This window comes from Ictalurus furcatus, chromosome 8, assembly GCF_023375685.1.
Source record: "Ictalurus furcatus strain D&B chromosome 8, Billie_1.0, whole genome shotgun sequence".
In the NCBI taxonomy this organism is placed as follows: Eukaryota; Metazoa; Chordata; class Actinopteri; order Siluriformes; family Ictaluridae; genus Ictalurus; species Ictalurus furcatus.
Window position 1 is genome coordinate 19,334,333 of NC_071262.1, and position 23,336 is coordinate 19,357,668.

General features: G+C 38.9%; 1 protein-coding gene across 1 annotated transcript in view; it reads left to right on the plus strand.

The window, feature by feature from the left end:
- LOC128611635 (SH3 and multiple ankyrin repeat domains protein 2-like) overlaps positions 1-23,336 on the plus strand; it is a 42,438-nt gene that overhangs the window by 11,997 nt on the left and 7,105 nt on the right. Inside the window, exons 3-6 of the mRNA XM_053631309.1 lie at positions 17,154-17,289; positions 18,019-18,099; positions 19,129-19,137; positions 19,881-19,901. Coding sequence (XP_053487284.1) covers positions 17,154-17,289; positions 18,019-18,099; positions 19,129-19,137; positions 19,881-19,901 — 247 coding nt within the window. The remainder of the gene's footprint in view (positions 1-17,153; positions 17,290-18,018; positions 18,100-19,128; positions 19,138-19,880; positions 19,902-23,336) is intronic.

Genomic DNA, 23,336 nt, shown 5'->3' on the forward strand with positions numbered 1-23,336 from the left:
ATTATGAGGGTTAAAGGCCTTGCTCCAGGACCCAGCAGTGGCAGCTTGGCAATGCTGGGATTTGAACTTACCACCTTCTGAGCTACCGCTGACCCTAGCGTCTAGTGTCTTCACGTGTAGTACTTTGCCTGAAAAGGCAAAGAGTGACGCAGAGGTTGTGGGTGAAGCCTCGGCTGTTGTGATGTGTGAGACAGGGCCCTACTTATATTTATACAGAGAACTGCAGACAGAGGATGTGTAAAGCTTTCAAAATTTTGCTCGGTTTGCCCCCAAGCAGTTTCAACAACTTCGAGAAACACATATTAAGGTAGGCTACATGGTAAGACCCTTATTAGATCATACATTACGAACAATATTTTTACGCAAGTGTAAGTTATAAACATTTGTTTATATACACTATGGTCCAAAGTGTAGAAACAATCATTCTTTATTTTTATTTTTGGTTAAAGGCTCTGGGTTACTGATCAGAAGGTCAGGAGTTCAAGCCTCAGCACTGCCAAGCTACCACTGCTGGGCCCTTGGGCAAGGCCCTTAGCCCTCAATTGCTCAGTTGTATAAAGGAGATAAATGTAAGTTGTTCTGGATAAGGGCGTCTTCCAAATGCCATAAATGTAATGTAAATGATTAAAACATATTCATGAGAAACATGGCTAACATTATCCAGTGATCATGGTTAACTCTGATCAATAGTGCAGCAGGATTTGCAGCCATTTACCATCCAGGATTTTTAAAAAAATTAATATTCTAATTATAAATCATTGCTCATTTACATGTTTCGAGGAGGACTTCCTATTTCTTGCTATTGCACTGGTGTTTTGGAAAGTTCTCTTCATCTCAGAGTGATGCAGCATCAGAGGACAGGGATGTGAGATTCCTTTTAGTTCCCTTATAGTACTATAGTGGCACTGCAATTCGCTAGATCTGCACACCTCCTGGGTATGTGTTGCATTTGGTTTTGGGAGAGGTGGCGTTGAAAGTCTCGCTGTTCGAGGATGCAGCAGATTATCAGTAACGTGCAGAGGGCCGAGCCGAGTAGGTCCACGCGGGCACTGATGTTGGAACATGGAGCAGCGGTCACCTAGCAACCAGCATCAGTACTGTGTGTGTGTGTGTGTGTGTGTGTGTGTGTGTGTGTGTGTGTGTGTGTGTGTATGAGGATGATGCTGAGAGCCATACAGCTTTGAGCAGAAGCTTTGTTGAGTAAAGTGGTACGCTCTAAAACAGATTCTGCATCACTTTATAATTCCAGAAAAAAGGCTTGTGCTACATTTATCGTTTATATATCGTATATATCGTATCGTCCATACGTGATATTACGTTGCCACCATATCCAGTGACATTTATCACAGATTATATTACATTAACGCAGTGGTTCTCAACAGAGAGATCGGAAGGGGGGCGCAAATTGCTTTCAAGAAAAAAAAAAACAGACAGGACATCATTTGGGGATGCGGTGTATTTTATTGCTTTTCAAATGGAATGTGCGCAAATGAAAAACCCTGCGTTCCCTCTCCATCTGTTTTTTCTTTTTGCTGGGGAGAGGCGGAGCTTAGCCTGCCTTTTATCTAGCTGTCAGTGCAGACCTGTGTAGCCAACTTAGCGACTTTTCAGACCCCTTTAGCGACTTTTTTTTTTTTGCAAAAAAAGCGCCTAACGACAAATCTAGCAACTTTTTGGATAAACTTTAGCAACTTTCCAAATGTCTCCAGTACTGTCCTGCAAGCACGAGGTCTTGCTTTCCTGCTGCACTCACACCTCTCTCTGCATCTGCTCTGTTCAGTGAGAGGCTGAGAGCCGGAGATTTAACAATGTCATGGATAACGAGACGCGCCCTTCTTCCTAATTTACATCATGATGGGGGAGGCTTGGGGGGGCTTTAGTTACAAAAGGTTGAGAAACTCTGCATTAACATAATTACCAGGCCTGTGAAGGAGCTCAGCAAAAACATCGGAGTGTACTTGTACAAGTTATCGCTCAAAAAAACTCCAAAAGTGCACTCTATTCCTTCCTCAATAAAACGAGAGATGAGCCACTCCTTAAAACGGAGATGGTGGAAATGTCTGTGATCACTGAAAATGGAAATCATACACTGTGCTTTTGATCACATGCTAGTGTGTTGCATTGTACCTCATGCTCCCGAAATTAATTTGGTTCTCTTTTATTTATTGAATGGTTCAGTTTCATTTAATTTGACTTCACCATGCAGCTCTTTGGAAACATCTGTTATACATATTCTCTGTTTATTCATTAGGATTATTAGGAAACGCTTGATACGATTTCTTATATTGTGTTGAGAAAAAGATTTAATCATTGTTCAACACCGTTGGCCTTATAAACACCCAATTTCTTGCCGCGACTGTTCCTTACTGCTGATTGTCTCTGACAAGATGTTTCCCTCTGTCACATTTTGAATGAGAACACAACTTCTACAAGATGCATGGCTCTACGTCAACGTAGCTTCCAGAATCAGCCGAATTAAAAAAAAGTTTTTTGTTGAGAATTGTTCTTTTAAAATCCCTATGAAGTGCCTTAAAATATGGAGCATTATTCGATGCGTTGATGTAATTTCCACTGAAACAGGAAGTCAGAGTGGGACATGACGAGTGGCCAATAGCGTTTAGCTTACCGCACAACGTACTAGACAGTTAGTACCATGGATGTGAGCCTGAGCAATACAGTGAATGATAATGATAATTAGACTTTATTAATCACATATACACTACAGCACAGCTAAATTCTTTTTCTTCGCATATCCCAGCATGTTAGGAGGTTGAGGTCAGAGCGCAGAGTCAGCCATGATACAGCGCCCCTGGAGCAGAGACGGTTAAGGGTCTTGCTCAAGGGCCCAACAGTGGCAGCTTGGTGGTGCTGGGGCTTGAACCCCTGACCTTCCGATCAGTAACCTTATAACAGTCAAGCCACCACTGCCCCCACCACTGAAATGAATATAAAGCCATTTCCTTCTTAACCAACTTATAGTTTAAAAAACTGAATAAAACGCAGCCAAAGACACATTTACGACCCATGCTTGCTGATCTGATTTCTCTCATTCAACAACAGCAACTTTGGATTTTCATAATATTTGGAACGGGACACCAGATTCTAGAGAGCATTTGATTGGACTGAAGCTGAAGAGCAGAATGATGTCATCAAAACTGTTGATCCGTATCGGTGGTAGAGGGAGACTGTATATTTTGAATGCGTATTTCAATTCAGTTAATTCTTTATTACAGACCCATAGGTCCATATCAAAAAGTAAAAAGAAAGCATACAAACATATATTTACGAACAACAAACATTATTTATAAACATGCAAAATTTCATTCCAATGCTTCCAAAAGCAGGAAAAATCCCTTGTTTCACTTAATGTCATATTATTTAAGACCATTACTATGCTGTTTTTTGGATCATTTCATCGGCACATGAAATTATACATATAATTCCTTAAGACAGCATACAAAGTGTTACATTATTAAATACAAAGATTTGGCTTGCACTTGTCCACCTTGGGAGCTTCAGCAAAATTCTTAACGTATCATTAAATACCACCTGGAGCTTTTTCATCGTAGATTTACACCACAAGTGTGCCGTATAAAGAGATGTACAGTAAGCTTTAAAAAGAGCTGTACACATATCAAATTTACGAGCCAGCATATTTGCCCGTCCATACATCATCGTCATCATTTAAATAATTTCTAATGATGTGACCCAAGTATTTTACTTTATTTACCACGTTTAAAACTTAGTCACCTATATAGAAGGTGCTCTTAATTTTAAGGTCTTAAGGTCCTCTTTGGTTTTAACACTCATGACCACACGCATATATCTGCTAAATGCGAATTTTGTCATTGTTTTTGGAGCACACTCGCTTATAGATAACCTTAAGGCTGACATGTTTGTATTAAAAGCCACAAAACGTCCATTTTGATTTCATGGGGACTTTAAGAATCGATTCTTACGCTTCTTGCATGGATGCAGAATCTTTCGAGAAAGCATCGTAATGCATTGTACACTCAGTTGTTTTCCCCGCCCCCGTGCTGTAGCTAGTCTCTGGTCTGTTGAGCTTCCTTCAGCTAAATAATGGACGTAAATCCATGTGATCGGATAAACCACAACAGTATTTGCTAAGCCGTGATGGTTGGTGTTTAGAAATCTGGAGTCGCTGAACTACAGCCTGTTTTTTTTTTTCATACCTTTATCGGCTTTACTACACTGGGGTTTTTTTTCCATAAGTAGTTGGTTCAGTCCACTGAAATACTCCAGTTGACAAATTTGTTACTCCCACTTGAGCATTAGTTTCATTCTGGCTGTTACTGCTGCTTGAAGCTTAAAGCTAGCTGTTAAAGTGCTGTGGACTTCTCTGTGTTCGTATCTGATTGCACAGTTTATCATTTTAACCTTGCACTAAACACAGGTCACGCCTGCTCAGATAAGACCCACTCTGAAGCTTCTCTTTATCTGGCAGCTCTGTACAAGCAGCGGACTAGAGGAGTGTGTGTGTGTGTGTGTGTCTGTATGTGGATACTATCTAAACAGCGGTTGCTCTTCATAATTAGCCCACTCAAGGCAAAAAGAGTGAGCTCGTATCTCTCGGGAGAGGAGTACAAGGGAAAAAAGATTGCATGATTTCATTTGGAGAGCCGGGTGGTAATTTCAGTTCTGACTGGAATTGATGGAGGAGGGTGTAAAAAGCCACGGCCCTCCAGCTCAAGCGTAGATAGCAAACCCTCTCTCCTCCGTTTTCCTCCCTCTCCTTCAGGATGGGTCCGTGTGGAAAAAAAAGTCTGCAGTGCAGCTGAAAAATGCTAACGTGAACACCAGAGAAAGAAAACCGTCACCAGCTAATTATCACCCCCGGATTTTGAGGTGTGGTAGAGCATCTGGCGTGTTCAAATGGATTTATTTATAGTATGAATGTTTCCTACAGTTCAATCATCCTTACTGTTAAAAAAAAAAGACAGAAAAAAAAATCATGCAAGCAGCTGTTCAGAGACTGTAGACATCTCTGTTTCAAGGCTCAGGTGTTTTGTGTATTTATGTCGTCTCTTTTTTTTCCCCCCGCCAGCAGAATGCACGTGATTATTTCTGCACTTTCATCGTGACAAACTAAACTGTTATGTATACATGGAAACACTTTGACTCAGCAGTTATTTTAGGTGAACAGCTTTTTACCTTTAGGTAGAAACTGGAAACTAGAGTTTGGAAACCTGTCAGGGTTTAAATGCCTACTTCTCAAACTCCTGAGTGAGCACCTGATCTGTCACATGACCTGTTACCTCACTAATCACACATGCATTCTATTCACATTCACTGGTTCTTTACAAATGCACACCACGAGCCTCAGTTCACTGCACTCCCAAATAATCACTGGTGACATTATCAAGCCTTTGTTATTGAGTGTATGCTGTTCTGGTTTGTTTTGTCTAGTCTAGCCTGTATGTTGATCGTTTAAACCGTTGCCTGCTTATAACTTATGACTGATTCTGCCCTTTAGATTTGTCTACTTCAATGCCATCTGCGTCGATGAAGATAAAACCTCAGTACTTTAACTGTCACTGGTATCTGAGATCCAGCATTTTCAGCACGTTTCTCACTCAGTACGTTTACATGGACAACAATAATCCGATATTAACCCGATTAAGATGATACTCTGATTAAGAAACTACCATGTAAACAGCAATTTTTTATTACCTTAATCTGATTAAGGTCATACTCGAAGTAAACTCAAATGGAATTAAGACAGGTGGAGTATTCCTGTTTTAGTCGCATTATGGACGTGTATTACAGACATGTAAACACCTTAATCACACTATTAATGTCGTGTGGGAGATTTCACCGCATCTTGTGACAGGACACGAATACACACGGCAGTGCTCAACCATTTAACAGCAGACAAGAGAGCACGGATGCGTCCCAAACCACGTACTTACCTACTATATAGTAGGCGAAATACATGTATTTAGGACGCAGCCAACGGCTTCAAACAGTCGTCTATTTGCACGTACAGCACGACAAATAATTAACTGCACTCAAAGCTTTCGTAAACTTAAAAATAAAAACATCCAAAACTATATACGGTACCATAATGAAGACGAACTGGATGTTGATACATCGGATGGCGTGGCATGGGGATGTAATGACGTGTGCCGTTAATCCATCTATGTTCTGTAACATGTAAAACAGGAACATGAAAGGAATATTCTACAAGCGACTCATGTAAACACCTTAATCAGAATAAGGTCAATAATTAGATTACTGCTGTCCATGTAAACATAGTCACTGACTGACAGCCTGCAATCAGTGGCATTAATGAGGATGTGGTGAACAGCATCAAACATGAACCCTAGACCCCATTCACATATACATATGTCCATCCATCCATCCATCCATCCATCCATTTTCCATACCACTTATCCTGCACAGGGTCGCGGGGAGCCTGGAGCCTATCCCAGGGAGCTCAGGGCACAAGGCAGGGGACACCCTGGGCGGGGTTCCGACCCATTGCAGGGCACAATCACACACGTACTCACACATTACAGACAATTTGGAAACGTTTCAGCCTCCTGTCCACACATATATGGATATTTCTGTGTTTTGTCTCCTGTCCGCATGTATGTGGATATTTTTTAAAACATAGTTTTCTCTCTATGGATATTTTTAGATATACATTTACATTTATTCATTTCGCAGATGTTTTTATCCAAAGTGACTTACAAATGAGGAAATATAAGCAAAGCGATATATATCAAGCGGAGAACAATACAAGTAGTGCTACTATACAAGATTTATAATTGAGTTCTAGAGAAGCAAAGTGTGCAGAGTAGAGGTGTAAGAGCCAGAGTAAGTTTTTTTCTTTTTTTTAATAAAGTGGGATTGGCAGGTTAGGGGTTGGTAAAGTGCTCACAGAAGAGGTGGGTCTTTAGTTGTTTTTTTTAAAATAGTGACAGATTTTCGGTCCGGATTGAGGTTGGAAGTTCATTCCACCACTGTGGAACAGTTAGTGTGAAGGTTCTGGAAAGGGACCTTGAGCCATTCTGAGTAGGAACTACTAAGCTTTTGGTCGTTAACCGATTGTAGATCGCGTGCGGGAATGTAAGCCTCAAGGAGAGTGTTGAGGTTGGAGCGTGCTGTTCCAGACAAGGTCTTGTACGTGAGGTATATGGATATTTATTCGAACATATTTTTGTGTTTTGGTTTTTAAGCGTTTAACATAACATTTTCACATAGATGGAAATATTTTTAAAAGTGTTGTTTATGCAGACAGGAATTTTTCTTTTCTTCTCTTACTTTCTTTCTTTTTTTTTTAAACAGAGGGGTAAAACCTGCGTTTTCAAAAAGATCCATTCATTTGGACGAGGCCACAGAGTTGGTTTTTTTGAAGGGTTTCAGAAATTTCTCTGCTTAATGCAAGGTCTGTACTTTGTACCTCGGATATAAAAAAGTGGATTTACTGTAGCTTTCCTGAAATGTAAGTACTTGAGAACCTGAACTATAGCTGTGTTTGTTAACAAGCATTTTAAAATGGCATGGATTAAGGACAATGAGTGTAAAAAAAAATATTCATAATAATTGTGTGTGTGGGGGGGGGAAACACTGCGAGAATTCATTGCTGTTTGATTTAGGAAACGGGTCATTACGGGACTGTTCACTGACAGAGAGTATAAAACCATTTTGTAGAACACCACCATTAATTCATCAGAAAGTGAACCAGTAAAGCAGGCTTTATCATTTGACTGACCATTCTCCAGTTTCTTTCTTGTTGATTTGCGCTGTTCAATGGGCTACCTAGATTTTGATAGGAATCCTGGGTAATGTAAGAAATTCTAGCTAAATATCAGCAATCAAAAATAAATAAATAAAAACCATATCCCAAAATAGGATAATTTCTCTATGAAGCTCTTGATAAGCTATTAGTAATGTTTGTTCTGTTTGTGGCAGTATAAAATTACAGGCTGTGGCATTTAAATACTAAAACTTGTTATATCTTAATTATCATTGAAATCTATCTGTTTTAACCGGATTTCACCCGCTCTTGTATTTTTGTTATAATATTCTCAGAATGGTATTATATTAGCTTTTATTAATACCCAGTGAGTATTTCTGTGTGTGTGTGTGCGTGTGTGTGTTGGTCCAGTACAGATGGGCCCTTGTCCTATTAAGTAACAGAAGAGTTCACACACTTAACACAGTTTTTGTCAGTAGCGTCTATGGGCTGCAGCCTTGCTGGATAACTGGGTGTCTCCGTGTTCACTAAGAAGCATTATATAATCATAGACGGAGTTATATAACGGATTTGGGTCTCTCTCTCTCTCTCTCTCTCTCTCTCTCTCTGTGTTTGTGTGTGTGTGTTGATGAATGTGAGCATGGATGTGTGTATGATTGTGCATAACAGAGTACATGTGTGTGTGAGTGTGTGAAGTGGTGCATCTTCATTTTCCTGGAAGTGAACAGATATGACACCAAATCAACCTTTTCCATCTCCGTTTCACACACACACACACACACACACACACACACACACACAAATATATCACATACATCATCAAATGCCGAACAATCTTCAGGATGAAGACATAGATGTGACGCAAATCCATGACCATGAGCTCGTCACACTCCTGGATTAAATTAAATGACACTGTATGAATAAAGGTTTGTAGACACCTGACCATCACACCCATACAGTGCCACAAAGCTTGAAGCACACAATGGTATAGAATGGATAAAATATGCATCTGAACTCTGTAGACTTCCAGCAAAGAGAATGAGTAGGAAATTCACACAGTATTTTATTTATTTATTTATTTTTGGGAGACCCAAATTATTTATTTTTGACGGGACCCAAGCATCTTATGAATATGGGCAAGCATCAGAGCAAAGGATTTCCAAGTAGTTAACATGACAAAGTTATTACCTATTTTCAAGGACATGCTGTACGGCATACCAAACCGTTTCATTTCAAAACCCAAACTGCTGGAATATATGTGGCTCTCTCCAGGTGCTTATGGACCGCACTGTATGCCTGTCTGCAGGTATTTGTGTTTGTGTTTGAGAGAGAGAGACAGAGAGAGAGAGAGACTGTGACTAGAACAACCGGGAACACAGCTGATATGATTAGCTAAAAAGGATGGCTTATCGTTTTCCGCTTTATTCCCTCAGTGTGTCAAGGGGATAACCGGCGCTAATTTCATCAGATCATAATGGAGTGCAGGACGCCGCATCACACACTCCTTTCAGTCAGCATTATGTGTGTCTGTGTGTTCATTGTGTACTCTGGGGTTCATGGGAATTTTTGTGTATGTTTGTACAGAGACCGTTTGCAATTGCCACATTGTTCTTAAAAAGCGTATTCATCCATTTTTATTTATTTATTTTTGTTGTTGTCATTTTAACACACCCTACTTTAGATAATGAGAATTTATTGTTTGTTTAGTGTGGTATTTGCAGGCTGCTCAGATTAGTGAGCACATCTGCAGTCTAATTTAATGAAACGATCCAGATGATGTGGCTCTGATGGGATCGGCAGTCCAGCGTAATGAGATTACGCCAGATGAGGTGATCTAGGTGAGCTGAGGATGCTGGGAGATTTATGAGGTCAGGGCTGTCTCCGAGTCATCTAATCATCACCAGGGACGTCAGAGTCTGACATGAATGTGGGTTTTTAAAAAAAATGTAAATTTATTTTTATTTTATTTTATTTATTTTATTTATTTTGGCCAAGTCCTTATTTTATTTCCATTTTTAAATCTTGATAAAGAAAGTGGGGTTGAGCGCTCTCTGATGTCATGACGGTCAAATCAAACAAGACAGAGAACAGAAACGACAGAACACATTACACTCACACTAGGTTTGCGATGAAATATTTAAAATGACTCGATGTAATCACCCAATCCGGTGGAACGGGAAAAGGCTCTCATATGTCAGGTGAATTTTGTAAAACAGCTAAAAATGATGAACAGATTTTGAGCAAAAATGAGCTTATACACCGATATCTCTACTTTAAAATAAAAATGTAAATATATTTGAACAAAATACCGTACAAATGTTTTTATTTAGGACACTTTCTAGCCTTGTCTCGGCATCTGCCTCCAAAGATCACGTTTTACAAAAACAGTTAGTCTGCGTAAAGATGTCTAAAACCTCGCTAGCTAAGTGTGTCGTCCTCATATTGTGATCATGCCACAGTGAAACGGAAACAAGCCTAATTCGAGTTATCAGATACCGATAACTCAAAACGTCTCTCAAAACGTCCACGATACTCCCGTGCCATGACGTCACCATCATACCAGAGAACAGCTCATACTGGGGCTGTGTGATTTTCAATTTTCCCTGCATACAATTTCCAATTTGATAAAATCGTGATAACCAGTCGAATTTCCCAGAACCTTGAACATACAGGAGCGTTTCGATCTTTTCGTATTTAAGAAGAGTACAGGATTAATAATATTACCCGCTGTGCAATATGGAAACCGACAGTCGTGAACACTCAGCTGGATGGTGGATTTCTTTTTGAGCGATTCTTCAGTAATGTGCAGGAAACTGTCACAAAAGCATAACAGTATTTTTTTTTTTTTTTTGGTAATCCTTTTATAAATTGGTTACAAACAAGCGTTTGAAAACATCTGCAGTGAGTGGTACAGAAAGCACGTAAAAAAAAAAGAAAAAAACCCCCAAAACCCCAGTGTGTTTAATCACTGTATAACTACCACAGTAAGATTTAGTTGTAAAGTGTTAGATTTGACACATTATATGCCTGTTTCATTTTTTTTAGGTCCAAATCGTCATTTCTTGCTATATGTTCAGCTTAACATCACGTAACTGTTTTTTTTTTAGGGATGCCTGAAATTTTGTCTGGAAAAATATATACTTGTCTTATGTTAGCGAAATCGAATATACCCTGATAGATTAATTAAACTCAAAATTCAAAATTCTCTGTTTACCATGACAGAAAGCGAGGGTTGATGCACCAGTTCAGGGGGGCAGGGCTTCCATGAAGGGGCGGAGCTTCCAGGCAGTGTCAGTTAATACTGAAGACACCTGTGCACATTATTTCAGATTAATATGCTGTTTGTCTCTTCTCCTGCATCTGAATATCCCTACTACCCTACTACACAGTAGGTAAAAAGCAGTACGCCAAAGGAGTAATATCTCTGAGAAATACCCGGATGACCTACCGCTTCCGCTGAGATTCTGCACTATGGAACGACTGGACACTGTGGATACCGCGTTTTCCCATAATGCAACAGGACTGGCGCAGCAGAGCTGTCAGAATCAAAAATGGCACGTCGGCTCTTTTGAAGTTGGTGGATGTAGTACATCCGGATTGTATTTATGCGTACCACTTGAACTGATCAGTACGTACTTTATCCACGGCCGAGCAGTAGGTACCGAATCGAATGCGGTAGGTACCGTCACAGTATGCGATTTCGGAATGCAGCCATTTTCGAGTGATAACACATACCCGTGTGAATCCTCATGTGCTAAATTGTGTTTGGACTCCTCCCAGTCTTTCTTGCGTTCACACATGGCACGTATGAATCACACACAGAGAATGGAGCAAGGCATCGTTCATTATGCAGCTCTGTTCAGTGTGCTGGCTCGTTTCCTAGGTTACCCTGTCTCATTTCACATAACCTTATGTGTAGATTAGAGCATCCCCTTATCTTTAATCTTCTTTTAAAATCTTCCACAACACTGTGCTAATTTCATGCTATGCTGCTCCGGAAAATGCTAGCAGATGCTACAAGATGTTTCTCATTTCTGCTCCGGCAGCAGGATTTTTATTGAAGTTTAATGCTAACGTAGCACTGTCCATTGGATTTCATTAAATCCATGATTTATTTGGGAAACACTTTTCAAAGACAGTCCCAGGCATTATCTTAAAATTGGTCAATTAGCTCAAACAGGCCTGGTTTAAAATATTTGTTCCCAAAGCATGTTTTGACATTTTTTTTTTTTAATTGAACAAATGAAATAAATAAATCAGGCCGCATGCTGGAGCAGTGGGTAGTGTTACTGCCTCACAGCTCCAAAGTCCCTGATTCGATCCAGAGCTTGGACTACTCAGTCCCTTCAGGATTTTGTGACTTTTGCGATCGCAGAAACAAACACAAATTTAAGGAAACGCCACAAAATTTGGAGGAGCTTACAATTGTTCAAAATGACCACAGATTTTCCGTAGATTTGGGCCAAGACGCCTCATGTGACGTCATCATGACGCATTCAGCCAAAGCCCTCTTTGATTCATGTGTGTCGAACATGAGTACAGCTATAAGGTCTCATTTACCAACAAACATCACTGAGAAAGACCGTGCAAAACAATTTCGTGTAATTGAAATTTCGCCAATTCAAGTAGGTTTCTAAAAAAACAAAAAAAAGCACAAAAAACTCAGCAAATTGCATCACAAATCTAGGTGGATTGGCTGTTTTTATTTGCCTCTAGGTGTGAACGTGTGTGAGCATGGTGCCCTGTGATGGACTGTATTCCATGACTGCTTCTCACCCAGAAATATCCAGATTCGCCTCCAGATTCGCCATGACCCTGACCGGCACTCTTGCTGAACCTGAAATAATAAATAAATCAAACTGGAACTATATTATCTTCGGAATCACTTCTAAGATGGGGCGCACAGTGGCTTAGAGGTTAGCATGTTCACCTCACACCTCCAGGCTTGTGGAGTTTGCATGTTTTCCCCGTGCTGTGGGGGTTTCCTCCGGGTACTCCGGACATGAAGTCTGTTTGGCGTGTCCAAAGTGTCCGTAGTGTATGAATGGGTGTGTGAATGTGTATGTGAGTGTACCCTGCGATGGATTGGCATCCTGTCCAGGGTGTACCCCGCCTTGTGCCCCATGCTCCCTGAGATAGGCTCCAGGTTTCGGAATAGAAAATGGATAGCTGGATGGATCACTTCTAAGATACGATTCTTTGCGCCGTACCTCCTACCTGAGCACAATGCTGACTAACACCTGTGAAATTACCCCCAGGACCCCATGTAAATTTAATCCTGTCGAAATAGGGCTAATATGTGGGTTTACGGATGTGAACCCATGTTTTTTCATCTGCTTATCTAGCTCCATTTACAAACACTCAGGACTTGACCTCTCGTAGGTTACAAATTCAGACTCACACACCAATTACTTTTCTCTTTTGTTGTTCTCCGAGGCCTCCATAGTGACCAAGTCGACTGTGCACATGCTCAATAGGCCTGGTAGCGAATCCATCTCAGGTTCTAGAGTAAATATTGAGATCGAGTCACTCTTTACACCACTAGATATGTCAGTTGCATTTTTCTAACTAACTGCATTAGTATCAGGCTTCTATATTCCCTCAGCGGAGTGGGTGAAACGTTTAATCCCTGTCTATCCATATTTAGTACCTCTGGCAGGAATTTTCCTCTTTTTATGCAGGACAAATTGGGGAGTAATAACGTGTTGGGAGATTTAATGCCTCCACTTAAAGTTTAAGCCAACAAGATTGATCTGGCCTTTCAGAGCCAGCCAGCAGCTTCGTCTCTGACGGATCTCTGTGGAGTGTTAGGGAGTGTTTTGAGAATAATTAGAGCGAGTGGGAATTGGACTTTATTTTAACCGAGCGTGTCAATAAAACAAGATGTCAGATGTATACAACACTCCTCTCAGAGAGTGCAGCCATGAATCAGGTCACATGGCAGTCAGACTAATCTTTTATAATCTGTGCAGTGATTAGTGGCAATATGGAATACACAGTAATGCTGAAGGAAAAAACCCAGATGTGTGAATGACAGGTGGTGAATCTGTGAAAGGGCAGAGCACTGTGTTTTAGAAAAGCACTACAGCGTGGGTATACATTTCCAAATCAGCACGAGCTGAGCGAGGTCACAAGTGTCGGCGTCCAGGATGTCGTTTGAAGTGCAGACATGACGTATTGGTTTCTCGCTACATTCCTGCAGAACAATGATATTGTTTATTGGTCAGTGTAGACCCTCTGTCTCAGATCTGTATGGCTTAGTTTATGCAGCAATTTCGAGACTGCATTTTATTCTGCTTTTTCACTCCAGACTGTAGTCCCAATTTCTTGTATCCACAGTGATTATTACAGCAAAGTTGCTGGGTTTTTTGCTGTTCGGTGAATTACAGCTAGATAAGGTCTTTCTGTTTTAATGGCCATGTTGTTCTTGCTGCAGATTTGACAAGAATAGCCACGTATCAAAGGAAGAATAAAAGACCACAAGTCCACAAAGCCTTAAAAAATTGTGCTTACAATCTTCTTGAATTCTTGTGCCTAAAACGTTCACTGCAAAAAAAAGTAATCTAAGCAAGTGAAAATATCTTGAATATAGTCAAATGTATCTAGTATTTCTTATTATAAGATTACAGTAAACCAAATATAAGTTCATTAAACATATTTCTAGACATTATTCCTCAGTTCAAGGTTGAAGTTTTCTTATTTTTTTGGCAGATCATTTTGTTTCTTTCTAGAAATTCGTGCTTAAAATGAGCAAAATGATCTGCCAATAGAACAAGACTACTTCAAGCTTGAAATGAGTACAAATGGATCGTCATGAAATAGGTTTCATAACCTTATATTTGGTTTAATGTGATCTTATAATAGGAAATACTCGATAGATTTGACTATATACAAGGAATTTGGTTTGTCCATTTGCTAAGGTGCCATTTTTTTGTAGTGCTATTGTTTCTTCAGTAACTCATACACAGGGACGTGTACGGTGGACACACCAAATTATCTTAATTATTTATACCACAGCGAGGTTGAATTCACGAATCGGATCAGAAGGTGTGCATTATTTTCGTATAAGAGAAATTCTCAGACAGTAGTTCCGGCTGTAACATGAACGACAGGTATATATTAATGCATTGCACTCATTCGAATACATTACTGTTTCTATAGTAACAGCTCATACAAAGGGACTTGTACAGCAGACGCTCCACATAATCTACGTCTCAAAAAAAAAAACGGGTTTATAAGACACGTTAAATGTTGTTTAACAAAGTAAAACGTAGAACCATCGATGTGGTGACATTTTTTTGTTAGGACACGTTTATTTAACATGTTTTATTGAAGCAGTCTTGAATGTGAACATATAGTGAACATATTGAAGCAGTCTTGAATGTGTTATAACAGTCACAGTGCTTTGTAAATTTTCCCAGTATAGCAAAGTCTTCAGGACGGAGGATTTTATGCTTTCCGGTTTCTCTGTGAAATGACTGACATTTTGAGAGAGAGAGAGAGAGAGAGAGAGAGAGAGAGAGATTGTGTTGGTGAGTGAATGACCGTTTATCGCAGCTATAATTAAACATTGTAATCGTTGGAAAATCACGGTGGTGTTAGCAGAATAACACTCCAGACCATGCAGTTATAAAAAAAGAATTCACTTCATATTATTTTTGTATAACTGCATGGTCTGTCATGTGTTATTCCTTACATATATTAATGTAGGTTAATAGCTGAGTAACATCACAGTGAATAGTACATGTGATATGCCAAAAACTTAAACAGACCTGAAAATGTTTGTACAGCACAACTCAGCACAAAGGAATGAAAGTATTATTATTATTATTATTAGAGATGCACCAGTGTATCGGCTGATAAAGGCTATTTTCCCCACTATGGGCCATCGGCCAATAGTTTAGAAATATCCGATGATCAGGGCCGATTACATTCTGTCAATAAAAAGATGGCGGGAAAACAGATCGTATTCATGCTGCGTGTAAAGATGATGTCTCTTGTGTGGAATGATGAAAAAACTGCCGAGCTGCTCGTGCTGAATTAAAGTGCCAGTACATGAAGTAAATGCAGATGAGTTGACAAAAATGTATATAAAAATATATATTTGTAGAGTAGTTTATTTCATATCCAGTTAATGTTAATATATAAAAAAGTTTGATGTCCAGTGATGTAGTAGAAATGCTTTTGTTTGTGGTGAGTGAATGTGAGACTAACAGGAGTTTTTTAGAATTCAGTCACTTAATTCTGTTAATATGAATTAACATTCAATAAGTTAAGAAATCTTACTTTAATCTTCAGAATTTAGTTCATGTGTTAATGTTAATGTGAGTAATGCGTTTTCTGTTTATGAGACCAGTTACTGTGAAACAACTGGTTGAAATGGAGAGAATAAAGTTTTTATTTGCGTTTCTTTCAGAATTGTGGAATTAATTATTATTAATTTAAAAGAAGGCACTCTGAATTATCGTTATCGGCTGAGAAATTTAGTATCGGTGCATCTCTAATTATTGTTATTATTATTATTATTACTACAGACCTACACTACAATATACAGTAACTGTTATAAAATCTGAGAAACCAAGCCAGGCACAATTCAGCACAAATGAACGACTAAGCTATATTTCATTAATTAATTAATTTATTTTGATGTAGTCAAAAAGGCGGATATTTTTGAAATACATCCATTTTGATTCACTTTTGCTGTGTTCACATTGCAGCACTAAATTCTGATTCACGGCACATTTTTTAAAGTGGCCTATCACTCGAATGCGCAGAGGTATGACGGACTACACAGATTAATAAGCGTTGTGAATTTCTCATGGACATCTAGTGGGCATAAAAGTCACATTTGACTGTTCAGACTGAGGCTGTCCCACATATCAAGTTTTGCTTTTGATTTCAGTACTGCATATTAAAAACGTGTGATGGGTTAGAAGATGTTAGTCTGTTAGTATGTTGTTTCAGAGCAGAGCTGTGTTCACACTGAGGACCGATACGAGTCAGTTAAGAACATATAGAAACAGACTGCATCTGGGCCAAACGTCGGTATTTGTGAATGTAGCCGTTTTGCCTGCCATTAGATTGCTATTTTCACGTTACTATTGTTAGACTGTATTTTAGCAGGAAAGCCCAGCTGGGACCATTATCTCATTATCTCAGTGGCTGTACACTTAGGGGGGAAAAAAAGAAAAGAAAATGCTGTACTGCAAAATACTCTTAGAGTAGAGCTATGAAAAATATTGCATAAAACTATAATTCAGTATTCCTGATCACATTTGACTACCATCTGGTCTACAGCACAACATATATACCAAAATATGTGGCTAGAAACGCGTTTAATATCAAGTTCTGGTGTTTACAAAATTCTACCCAGTGTTCTGATGTTGAACAGATTTAGATGTTTGGTTCTCCTCTGCTTTTCCTGTCTCAGGTTAACAAGGACAATGTGGTGAAGGTGGGCCACAAACAGGTGGTTAATATGATCCGTCACGGGGGAAATCATCTCATCATCAAAGTCGTGACTGTCAGCAGAAATCTCGACCCTGATGATACGGCTCGAAAAAAAGGTACACTCGTTACGTGGGTCCATTCATTTAGCTCCTCTCAGATTTACATCTTATAGATCAGCACTGTTTCTTTAATCTGCAAAAGCCACTCTTGTGTTATTAATAAATCTGAAACCTCTCCTCATATCAAAGATGATTGCTTCCTATAATGGATTTTTTTTGTTTGCTTTTAAAAAAAAGAATGGTTTAGCAAATAATCAAATTCACAATTTTCATTCATTTCGCTCTCTGGGACTGCCGACCTCAGATGGCTGTGGTGTCATCAGGATTCGAACCGTTGTACCACTCAGGAGCCACGAAAGCTTAAATAAGGAGTAAATAATAAGTAAATAAGTAGTTCTTCTCTTTTTCTGAATGAGCCTACTTTTCTGCTGGGCAACTATGAATAAAATTCTAATAGCCATATGGGCAAGTCCTTCATTACCCTATATATATATATATATATATATATATATATATATATATATATATATATATATATATATATATATATACATATATATATATATATATACATACACACACACACACACATACACACACACACACAGACACACACAGTATATCACTATTACTAAATCTGTTCAGAGAGAAAATCTCTCCATGACCTTTTGGCTTGTCTCTTACTAATCGTTTAATTGTGCAGAATTCATTGTTATAAATCGCAGTATGAAATGCCGAATGTAAGCTCGTGGCTAATTACATGTGTTTTTTCATTTGCTGCTCAAGCCCCAGCCCCTCCAAGGAGAGCTCCATCCACTGCGCTTTCCACACGCTCCAAATCCATGACCTCAGAACTGGAGGATTTGGGTAAGCATCATACACCAACACACCAAAAAAGGTTAAACGATGGCTAAAGAAATGCGCAGAATACTTGTCTCTGCAATAAAATACAGTTTTCTGTAATCTAATTTGATGAAGTTGGTGATTTGATATTTGATGCCTTGGTGAATATCTACTCTGGTCTCTGTGGTGTACTGAAGAGAGGAACTGGATTTGGAGTTGATAGCTAGCTTCTGCTGACCTTTCATTTTAGACTGAGACTGCTCCATAGATGATCCATGAGCCCTGAGTTTAACCTGTATTGTTTCCCTTTTCATGAATAACTCCATAGGCTCAACCTATCTCATACACTGGGGATTAAAAACATGATAAACTATTATAAATAATTAAAAATCACCCCCGCCCCGCCCCACCCAACCACCACCTTGCTGTTTTTTCACACCAGCAAGCGTCAAAGCGACCCATGCTATTTCAATATGTGTGTGAGATACGAAGCAACACTGAGATTTTCCCATTTCTTTACAAATTACGTATGATGCTGAAAGCGAAAAATCAAAACAATTGTCTCGAATTATTTAGTGTGGTCCGGCATTTCTTCCGTTCCCAACTCACAACTTTACTGTTTGATGCACAGAATTGGAAGAAAAAACAAAAATCATGATTTTTATCTTATCCTGTTATATACAACCTCAAATTAAATGTGTATAGCATCACTACGAAGAAAAAACTAAGTTTGGACAAAGCAGAGATCGTTAGTGCCTGTGGTGTAGCTGGTCCAGTTTGTTTGATTTGCTAATCTGCCAGTTACGCTAGTCCAAATCAAAGCAGTTTTCACTCAGTTTTTAAATGTATGTTTAAATAGTTAGCTGTGGAAACACTTAGTGAACATTATGGCTACTATCTTTCTCCACCCACGAGCAACAAGTGACACAAGCGACTTGTTTGCTAGTGTGACTCATGTTTAGTGCCGTTAGCTAATAGTTCTCATTTGTCAGAACTCAAACAATGTGCGCTAACGTTTCATGTTTTGTCTTTATCTTTTTTTGGCTGAAAAAGTGGATAAAGGTAAGTTTGTTTATCAGTTGTAATTATTTGGCATGCTCATATCCTGTGTATGTGTGTGTGTGTGTGTGTGTGTGTGTGGTTTCTGAGTCACAGAATATGGTCGTTTGTGGTATTTGACTCCATATTTGTTTCTATAAAGTACAGAAATCTGTCTGTATTATCTTACTGGGTCATGATATATTTTTAAAAACGCATACTCTCTTCCAGCCAGTTCTGTGTTTTAGTATCAAAAACCCCAACTGAGAGCAGAAAAGCAAAGAAATGTATTCCTATTTATATATTTATATACGTACGTATATTTATAGCCTGATCAGCTCTCGCTTTACAGCGCCAGGTTGCACGGATTTGTTCTCTGATTTCTGTGCTGTAACATTTGATTAGTTAGAAAGCATCACCGACACTGGTTTTGCTTCTGGTGCCAGTTTTCTCTGGTTAAATTGAACAGATTTATTTGCACTTACACGGCATTAGGTAAAGAACCTGCAGACCAATGCATTTCAAAACGTTAGACTACAACACGTTTCTGTGTCTTGTTACTGTTCGATCTGTCCTGTCTGGTTCTGCTAGAGTTTGTGTAGAGTAGACCGTTGCATGGAGGTGATAACTGTGTGATATGGCATTACATTTTATCCAGGTTAATGCCATTCTGATGCCTTTCATCTGTTTTGAATCCCCCTTCTTTTATGTAAATGATGTGTGAATATCCGTTCATGAATAAAACTGAATATTCTTTTATGTTAAAGCTACTTTGAGGAAAAAGAAGGGTGAGTTTTACAGTCAGGTTTTACTAAATGATCAAATGCATATACTCTCTGTATATATATATATATATATATATATATATATATATATATATATATATATATATATATATGAAGGCAATTTTGTGTAGATCGTATAGTTATTTATGTATTTATTTGTTGAGGTTTTAACACAATGTCACTATCTGTATCTGTTTAGTGCCCCAAATATCCATATCCATATTTGTATCTAAACTCCAAGCAGGCGGAGCCTAAACCAGGTTTTTTTTATTATTTTATTTATATATATATATATATATATATATATATATATATATATATATATATATATATATAAACCCTACTGCTATATCCCTGGAAACATTGGAAACTCAGCTATATCTCTTGTGTGTCTCATAATTGATCTCAAATAGAGATGTGCAAAAGAATGTTTTTTAATCCCGCCTGTATGGTTATTATTTTTGTTTGTACTCACCCCTGATGTTTGTAGTTGGTTCTTTTCCCCCAAACTATAAACAAACTAGTAGGCAAATTAAAACCATGACTGTGACCCTGACCAGGCGGTTACTAAGGATGATGTAAATCAAGTAGTACTCATTGTTTACTCAACAATTGTTTCATTGTTGAAAAGCTTCTTATCTGGTATCTCACGCAGACCTGCATTAAAGCAAAAACCTCCCTGTTATCGCCCAGTTATCCTTTCTGGAAAAGTTTCTAAAACAAAAACAAATAATGCTCCTCCTATTCATATCTATATTTGTTCAATCTGTTCATATTCAGTTATAGGGCACTCCACTAATAATTACACCCCCTGGTAAATATGAGCAAAGAAGGCTGTGAAAAATTGTCTTTAGTGTTTGACCTTTTGATATTTTGTTCCAAAAAATTCACAGAAATATTCTGCTCTCATGGATATCAAACAATTGTAAACAAAACACAGGTTTATCAACAACAAAAAAATGATTGGCACCCTTTTAGTCAATACTTTACCATGATAACAGCTCTGAGTCTTCACTTATAATGCCTGATGTGGTTGGAGAATACATGGCAAGGGATCTGAGACCATTCCTCCATACAGAATCTCTCCAGATCCAAAAGATCATATTTTTTCATAGATCAAAATTTCTCACAGCCTTCTTTGCTCATATTTACCAAGGGTGCCAATATTAGTGGAGGGCACTGTAGATAACTAATGGATATGTAATATATATATGAAATGTGGCCATATATATATATATATATATATATATATACAGTGAGGGAAAAAAGTATTTGATCCCCTGCTGATTTTGTACGTTTGCCCACTGACAAAGAAATGATCAGTCTATAATTTTAATGGTAGTTGTATTTGAACAGTGAGAGACAGAATAACAACAAAAAAATCCAGAAAAACGCATGTCAAAAATTTGATAAATTAATTTGCATTTTAATGAGGGAAAAATGTATTTGACCCCCTCTCAATCAGAAAGATTTCTGGCTCCCAGGTGTCTTTTATACAGGTAACGAGCTGAGATTAGGAGCACACTCTTAAAAGGAGTGCTCCTAATATCAGTTTGTTACCTGTATAAAAGACACCTGTCCACAGAAGCAATCAATCAGTCATATTCCAAACTCTCCACCATGGCCAAGACCAAAGAGCTCTCCAAGGATGTCAGGGACAAGACTGTAGACCTACACAAGTCTGGAATGGGCTACAAGACCATTGCCAAGCATACTGGTGAGAAGGGGACAACAGTTGGTGCGATTATTCGCAAATGGAAGAAGCACAAAAGAACTGTCAATCTCCCTCGGCCTGGGGCTCCATGCAAGATCTCACCTCGTGGAGTTGCATTGATCATGAGAACAGTGAGGAATCAGCCCAGAACTACACGGGAGGATCTTGTCAATGATCTCAAGGCAGCTGGGACCATAGTCACCAAGAAAACAATTGGTAACACACTACGCCGTGAAGGACTGAAATCCTGCAGCGCGCGCAAGGTCCGCTGCTCAAGAAAACACATATACATGCCCGTCTGAAGTTTGCCAATGAACATCTGAATGATTCTGAGGACAACTGGGTGAAAGCGTTGAGGTCAGATGAGACCAAAATGGAGCTCTTTGGCATCAACTCAACTCGCCGTGTTTGGAGGAGGAGGAATGCTGCCTATGACCCCTGGAACACCATCCCCACCGTCAAACATGGAGGTGGAAACATTATGCTTTGGGGTTTTTTTTCTGCTAAGGGGACAGGACAACTTCACCGCATCAAAGGGACGATGGACGGGGCCATGTACCGTCAAATCTTGGGTGAAAACCTCCTTCCCTCAGCCAGGGCATTGAAAATGGGTCGTGGATGGATATTCCAGCATGACAATGACCCAAAACACATGGCCAAGGCAACAAAGGAGTGGCTCGGGAAGAAGCACATTAAGGTCCTGGAGTGACCTAGGCAGTCTCCAGACCTTAATCCCATAGAAAATCTGTGGAGAGAGCTGAAGGTTCGAGTTGCCAAACGTCAGCCTCGAAACCTTAATGATTTGGAGAAGATCTGCAAAGACGAGTGGGACAAAATCCCTCCTGAGATGTGTGCAAACCTGGTGGCCAACTACAAGAAACGTCTGACCTCTGTGATTGCCAACAAGGGTTTTTAAACCAAGTACTAAGTCATGTGTTGCAGAGGGGTCAAATACTTATTTCCCTCATTAAAATGCAAATCAATTTATAACATTTTTGATGTGCGTTTTTCTGGATTTTTTTGTTGTTATTCTGTCTCTCACTGTTCAAATAAATCTACCATTAAAGTTATAGACTGATCATTTCTTTGTCAGTGGGTAAACATACAAAATCAGCAGGGGATCAAATACTTTTTTCCCTCACTGTATATATATATATATATATATATATATATATATATATATATATATATTTTTTTTTTACAAACAAGCAAACAAATAAACACTCATGCTGAATATAGCAAAGAGAATGCTCTACAGACCTGAATCTCTATTTTTCATTGTGAAAATGCAAATGGGAATAATTTCTTCTACTGGTAATGGATATGCCTCACTGAAAGTGTTATAGTCTCATTGTTAAAGAAGATTCTTTGTAAGGATGGGGATGTGCTAGCGTTCTAGCTACCCATCATTGTAAGAGGACCCTCTACAGCTTTGAATCATTCTGCAATGAGGTGTTGTCATGGAAATCTTGCTGCAGACGTCTAATATAGCAACAATCCACCTGCAAAATGTAATGCCATATTTTCAGTGCAAAGCTGCTGGCACTCGTTTTAACGTTGATGAGCAGATGAAATGATTGTACTTCTCTCGTCAGGCTTCCTTGAGCTGAATGGATAGATAAAAACAAACAGAGAAACACCGGTATCACCAGGCATCAGTGTTGTGTAGGTTCAAAGGTGCTGAATAAGATGTCAGTGGTGCGTGTCAGTATTAGAAACCTAGT